A 7,360-nucleotide genomic window follows, 5' to 3' on the forward strand; every position below is an offset into this window, starting at 1 on the left:
TTCTTGTAGCTTTTTTCTGAATTCTCTCCAATTTTTTCAACAAGTGTAATTTACACAAATGTAAAACCAAACTCAAACCCTGGGAATTTATCCTTAGCCCTACCAGTGCCCTATAAAGTCAAGACGTGATTGAAGCTTAATGGGAGCTTTGCCTGCAAAAGGGCAGCAGGATGAGGCCTGATGTCTAGTTTCTATTCCCTTAACCCAACCAGCAGGTTCTCAATAGTTCAAATTCTTCAGGGGCTCCTTGGCAATTTGTCATTTCTGTTCCTGATTATGCATCCACTATTCATCACTTAATTGAGAATGAATAGTATAATGGCAAAAAGGTGCTTACTGATGTGAGTATCTCCATTTAAACTGAAGAGACTGGGTAAATTTTGTCCCATTGAGGACAAATCATTTGCAAACTTACATAGTTTGGAAATTGTTGCAATTTTAAGAGCTTATAGAAAGCATCTCAAGCCAGTCCATGTATTTTTCTTTTACATTCGTAACACTTGTGTCAGTTTCACCTCACCTGCACCATTGTTTGAATAGGACCCTAAGATGCATGGGCATGATTCACCTATTATTTACATCAACTTTACACCAGTTTAACTCCATTAAGTTACTCCTGATGTACACTGGAGTGAGAGCAAAGTACTACTAGCCTGTCTCCATTCTATAGCATCATATGACAGATACTCAGGACCAAAATCTGCTCTCATTTAAATGGGTGAAAATCTAGAGGAACTCCATCCACTTCCATGGAGTGACTCCATATTATCATTTGTACAAGAGACATTGTTCATTGGTGGTCGTACAGTGCAGCGTGGGGGTTAAAATGATTGAAACCTAATAACAGAGTATATAGAAAAATGTTTCAAGGGTAAGAACTGGCGCTCCTTTTCCCCAAGGTAAATTTGTACAGCCATGTGACAAAATCTTAAAGAAGGGAGTTTAAATTCACACTGACTAATCAAAGCGGATCTTAGGGAGGCCCTGGCCCTAGAATGTTGGTATAATCTAGGGAGGGTAGGGGGGCAAAACCTGTAGTTTGTGTCAACAGAGACGTGTCAAAACCTAACGTCAACAAGCAACGTGAACAGACGCTGGGGCAGTTTAAGACGGAAGGAAGAGAGCGAGCAAGAGCCTGTATTAATACCATAAGGGATTCTCCTCAGCTGACCTTCTAGACTGGGCGGGAGAGCAAATATTTGGGTAAATATATTACAGCTTGATTGTAATTCCAGGAAAAACAGTCACGGATTTTTCCCTCCTTTTAAAGTGCCCATTTGTGTGATGTTTCAGCACAATATTTAGGATCAAGTTGGGATGCAATTATACCGTGTCTGGGGACAGCCAGTAGCACCCAGGCAATGATCCTGCTTCCAATGTCCCATCTTTTCCATGCACGTTAGATATTGTATGCAGAGTGTTAAGTAGCAGACCCAGGCTGCTTAGACACAGCAGACCGTGCGTCTCCAGGAGGACTGTAATTCATCCTCCGTTACAGGTACACACATATATATATAAAAAATAGGGCTGGCTGCTGGGATAATGGGGCTGCAGAAATTGCTACCTGCAGCCACACGTTTCTACCACCATGTCCTCGTATTGTTTGTAAACCACGTTGTTTCCGGAGTCTATGTAGAGGATGCTGATGGGGCTGAGTTTGGAAGGCACGCAGCAGCTGGGAGGAGTGGACTCGGGGTCCATGGAGTTCATCAGCGTCTGGATGATGGCGTGGTTGGTAGGCTCCAGGTGGGACCTCAAGGGGAAATCGCAGATCCCCTCGCAGTGGTACGCCTCGTAATCCAGAGGGGCGATTATCCAGTCATCCCAGCCCAGCTCCTTGAAATTAACATGCAGGGTCTTCCTGCTGCACCGTGTCTTTGCCTTCTTGCCCTGCCCTCTCCCCCCAGTCCTGGTGGCGACTGTGGTCCTGCGCCTCCTCCTGAGTTTAGAGGGCGTTTCTTGGCCAGGATCGGGGGGCTCCAAGAACAGGGGGCTGCCCAGGGCTTTCACCTGATCCCTGATCTCCTTGAACAGATTCTCCTTCCTCTTGCTGTGCGAAAAAGCCACCAGGAGGGCTCTCTCGTGGGGCTGGGGCTGGGGCTTGCTGAAGCCCAGCTGCCCAGGGGGCAGAGGTCTCCCAGACTGATCCGACACGATCCTCAGCACGAAGCACAGCCGCTGGCCCGAGCCGAGTTTCTCTCTCCAGTCCCTCATGGCTTCCCACACGTCAAACACCTCCCAGCGGGGCGAGCCCGAGTCCAGAATGTCCGCAGCCCGGGAGTCCCACAGCCGGGGCGGCCGGTCTGCGCCGGGGCAGGCGGAGAGCAGCAGGTGGTGAAGGGCTCCCTCTCGGGACAGGGCTAAACTCCGGTTCGCGGGGGGCTTCCGGAGGATGCGGAGCTCAGCGCCCACCACCTCGTCCGTCTCTGGCAGGCTGGAGACATCGAAGAGGTACATCTGGCCGGCCTCTGCCGGGGAGTCATCTGGAAGAGAGAAAGCAAAGGCAAACTGAGGCAGGGCTAGGGAGGGAGAGAGATTCCGGATTACAGAGGCAGAGGGCGTTAGCTCCAGCAAGGGCCTGCCAGGGAAATGGGGCTGGCAAACGACCCCTCGCTGCTGCAATGTCCATCCCGGCTGGGCACGGGGTGGATGGAGCCGCCTGCTTTCAAAGAGGCGTTTGTAGGTTCCTTCCTCTCGGCTCCTTTCCAGGGGGTCCGCAGTCGCGGAGTCCTTGTGCGAGGGTGGATTATTTGATAACGTGTTTAACAATCCACCAGGCTTCTCGGGTGCTGCAGAGCCCCCGGCAGCCTTGCCTGAGGAGTGGGACACTGGCTGTGAAACGAGCAGGCTCTGCAATCCCATTAAAAGCCTGGAGCGAAAGCCACAATCTGTAATTCGATGCCCATTTAGCAAGTTCTCAAGGATTTAGTTTCTCTCTCTCTATCTCTTTCTCCCACCCCCCCACCCCCATGCCAAGTTAAACATTTTGAAATCTGTCAGGGCAATTTAACTCATATCTAGCTAGCTAGAAAAAAAGGATATAACTTGAATTTTGTATGTGTGTGTGAATGGAATCCCTTGTGAGTCAGATTGAAACCCAAACTCCTGTTCCGAGCCATACTTGAATATTTACTGGGAATAATTAAAGGAGCTAGATGTGAAGAAAACAAAATTAAAAGGAAGGGAGAGAAAAAGGAGATGGTTGTGAACCCCTAAAACTTCCCCACTCTCCCCCCAGAAATCTGATCCTCAGACATTGCAATTTCTGAACCTCTCCTTACACAGCACACCAGCCACTTGCTGGGGAAGTGAATATTGTCCCAGCAACGAGGCTAATTGTGTGAAGTATTTGCACATTTATATCTTCTCTTAAACTGAGGACGACTGAGTCGAAAGCCATTGTCCCTGGTAGCGGACAGAAAATCTGAGTGTTGCTTTTGATTCACCATTGAAGAGGAGGAGAATCCCTGGTTCTTTACTCCAAAGAGGGAAATCAACCCATTTCGGTGCGTTCTCTGATATAGTATTTTTTCCCTCATCGTCATTTTTAAAACAGATTTAAAATTCCTGCCAGAGGCAGATAAAGAGATCTCTTTGAAGAGCTCATCTGGTTTCGTTTTGCTCTGAAACTCCCAGATACTGTGCAGACTTTCCTCAGCATTAAGCGATTTGCGCTCACACAACTGCTGAGCTGCAGAAAAGTTTGCTCGATAAATATCAGATCGGAGGCTCAAGGGGTCTTTTGTTGCGCGTGATACGGGGACAGATTGTTCATTTAAGCACGATCGCTGAGTGTTTCAAAAGGTTGAGTCAGCGGGTTTTAAGTAGAAATCCTGATTTCCGTTTAAAAGCTGATAGCGCGGCATAACCTATTGACATACGTATTTCAATAATAGTAATAATTGATTAATAATTAAAAGCAGAACGGTGACATTTATTTTTAAGCAAAACCTCCCAATGATTTAACCGAAACAACACCAGGGATGTCTATTTATGCGTATTCAAGTGCCTTCTGGTCCTGTAGCTAGGGGAGCCTAAAATGCGTATTTTAGTTCATGTTAAATAATATTCAAGATGATATTAATATTGTTATATTTTATTTATATAATAAATCAGATTATGTCTTTTTTTTTCAAGCAGAACTCACGACAATAGCAATGGGAAATCAATGACACGATCTTGTCCGGTAATAAATCATAATAGATACATATCCTGATTACTATTTAACAGGAGCTAATGTGTACGTTTTAGGCTCCCTAAGGAGACTTGGCCACCTCAGAATATAGAGTTGTACAGTTTTGTGTCTGTATGTCAGAATATAACATAAAAAAATAACCTGTATGTCAGAATAAAACAAGGCGTTTTAATTTGGCCATTGACTCTCCTCTTTTGGACAGATCCAGACTAACACTGCTACCCTCTGACACTTTTTTGGACTGTAATTCGAGCGATTTAGCTGCTTTCATTTGACAGTTTTCATTTGACAGTCACCCTCCAGCAGATCTGTCTTCATTAGGGAAAATTGCATGTACTAGATACCAACTAAGTCCAGGCAGCAATTCCGGGGCTATCTTTACAGTTTTTTTTGTGTTGAGCGTTTTAACTTGCCACGATTTTTAATATAATCTATCTAGTTAGCTAGCTATCCACAAACTTTCATCCCGATCTAAATCTATTTTTATAGCCCAGCTTGTCCGTTTCAAACTTTCCAGACCAGTCAAAACTGTAATTTCGTTACATCATAAATAAAAATTAAAGCGCGCTAATTTTGATTGGCAGGGGAAAGCGTTTAGCTGCCCTGCTCGGTGTTTATGCAGCCCACCCCAGAGCAATAGATTCGCGTGTAATATTCCCGGACAAAAACTGTACAGCTGTTTGGGGCGAACAGCGATCATCTGACAACGCGGTGTAAGGCATTTTGCGACCAACTCTTCGGTGCAAACAGGGAGCTGCTCAATCGAGCCCGAAGCATCACCCATTGCAATCGGTTGTGACTTGTCGGTTTCAGTCCCCAGCCATGCTGGTGCTCGGCTAAGCAGGACCTAGGCTTGCCTTTCCAGCTTCAATGAGTTACATTTGTCTCCATCTCAGCTGCGATGACCGCAGCGGAGATTAACACAAACCAGATGACAAATGCGCCAAACCCAGCAACTCAAAGGTCTGCTGAGGTCCCCGCCTTTCCGAGCTCGCCTCTGGAATCAGAGATGCCAGTAAGAATAAGAAAAATGAATAATCAAGGGGAAAGAGCAAAAACCGGCCAGATACTCACCCACGGGCCAACTGAGCGCCCGCTGGATAGAAAGGTGGGCAGACACCAGCGCACCGGGGCTGCCTGAGCTCCAGCCCCCAGCGATGGCAAAGCGGGGCGAGTCGCTGCGGAAGGCGCTGAGAGGTCTGTGGCTGCGCACGGTGCTGGAGGAGGTGTCCCGCCCGGGAAGGCCGTGGATGGAGCTGGGTAGCAGGTCAGTCTTGGGGTGGGATGGGAGGGGGGCAGTGTGCGCCTCCCTAGTTTCCTCCCTGGCTAACCACGGACGAGTCTGGGAGACCCTGGGCCCTTTTCCCGCACAGCCCGGAGGAGAGGAGACTGTGCCCCCTTTTACTCCCGTCCTCCCGCGGCCCCTAGCCTTCCTCCCAGAAGGGGAGCAGCAGGACAGCCCCCCTCCCCCCGGGATCTTTGACGCCTCTCCTTTCTGCCTCCTCCTCTTTCTCCGACACACCTGCCTCCTCCAGCCCAGGAGCCGGCCATCCTGCAGCTTTCCCATTCTCCTTCCCAGGCTGGCAGCTCATCAGCGGCCCTCCAGTGTGCCCACCCCGCGACACGGCAGGGCCCCTTCCCTCTAGAAGCCATGTCCACTCGCCAGTTTACACTGATGATCTGGGAAAGTGGGGCAGTAGGTGGATGGGGGGGGAGAGGAGGGAGGATTGATTTTCTTTACACCCCCCGCCCCCCACTGGTCCAGAGTATGCGAGTGGAGGTGGAGGGCAATCGGTGGGACACAGGAAACCCTGAAAAACTCTTTTCATTTCAATTGCTGTTAAAATAGCCGTGCTGGTTATTCTGGGGGTTGTGTTTGAAACACCTTGCCCTGGAAATAAAGCGTGAAAGGAAACAGATCTAGGCAGGCAGATACAGCTGTTAGACTAGGATGAGATAGATTGGGTTAGGATTAGGGTTACATAAATCTATTAGATTAGGGTAAAGTAAATCAGGATGCCATTACATCGCTCGTATTAGGAGCATATATTTTGGGATTAGAGCGCTCTATTAGACTAGGATGACAGATCTCAGGATTCGCTCGATCTATTAGATTAGGAGCAGAGAGCTCGGGAGAAACTCGATCTATTAGATTAGGAGCAGAGAGCTCGGGAGAAGCTCGATCTATTAGATTAGAAACGGAGAGCTCGAGATTAGCTCCAGGTGTTAGATTAGGACTACAAGGATCCGGATTAAATGATATGCGGATTAACCCGTTTCGCGGCCTGACACAGCCACTTCCCTTGCCCTCCCCTCTCCTGTGAGACCCCAGCTGTCCCACTGCGCACACCCCGAGTTTCATTCGCTTGCTTGGTGAGCCGAGGAGCGGCCCCGGGCCAGGGGAGCCCGCCCTGCTCCCTCCCTCCCCCAGGGACCCTGCCTCTGCCCGGGCCAAGCGCACAGGTGCCTGCGCGCCTGCTCCAGCTGTTCCTCCACAACTCACCTCCGGCCGCCAGGTCCGCGAAGCCCGTGACCGTATCGGCGCGGCTCCCGCCGCTGCTGGCGGCCGCCCCCGGCGGCTCGGGGGCGGCCAGGCTCCGGTAGAGGGACACCATGTACTGGTGGGGCACCACCGTGCCGTTCCGCAGAGCCCCTCCGCCGCGGCGTCCAGCCTCCCTCTGCCTCGGGAGCCTCCCCTGCGAGGCGGAGGCAGAGGCGGCTGCGAGTGGCCCTGGGCTGCCGGCTCCTGGCGAGCCCCTCACCGCAGCCGCCTCCAGCCCGTCCCGGGGGCGGCAGGCGCTCAGCACCCACAGGCAAAGGGCCGCAGCCGCCCTCAGATCCATGCTGTCAGCGGGCTCCGCTCGGCGAGGAGAGCGTTGTGCAGGGGCTTTGATGGCTTTGGAAACTCCCCGGTTGCTTTTTAACATTGTGTTAATCAGCGAGTGAGAGCCTTAGCCCCTGCACAGCGCCCCCTGCCGAGCTCTCTGCGGTGAGCGCCCCCCCTCTCACACACACCTTCCAGCTCTCCTACCGCCCACCCTGCTGCTCCACAGTATATTGGCAAACGCCAGAAGAGAGACCCAAACATTTAATCATTTATTTTTCTTTTCAAATTCCTTCCCTTCCCCCCCCTTTTCCTTTGGAATCCGTCGGAAATACCGCGAC

General features: G+C 50.4%; 1 protein-coding gene across 1 annotated transcript; it reads right to left on the reverse strand.

Annotated features, from left to right (window-relative positions):
* Window positions 1-1,560: 1,560 nt before the first annotated feature.
* GDF7 (growth differentiation factor 7) lies at window positions 1,561-7,038 on the reverse strand. Its single transcript, XM_030558433.1, has 2 exons — window positions 6,699-7,038; window positions 1,561-2,483 (listed from the first exon to the last, which is right to left on the reverse strand). The coding sequence occupies exons 1-2, from the start codon at window positions 7,036-7,038 to the stop codon at window positions 1,561-1,563; spliced, it is 1,263 nt and encodes a 420-aa protein (XP_030414293.1).
* Between the last annotated feature and the right edge of the window lie 322 nt (window positions 7,039-7,360).

The sequence above is a fragment of the Gopherus evgoodei genome, chromosome 3 (assembly GCF_007399415.2).
Source record: "Gopherus evgoodei ecotype Sinaloan lineage chromosome 3, rGopEvg1_v1.p, whole genome shotgun sequence".
NCBI lineage: Eukaryota > Metazoa > Chordata > Testudines > Testudinidae > Gopherus > Gopherus evgoodei.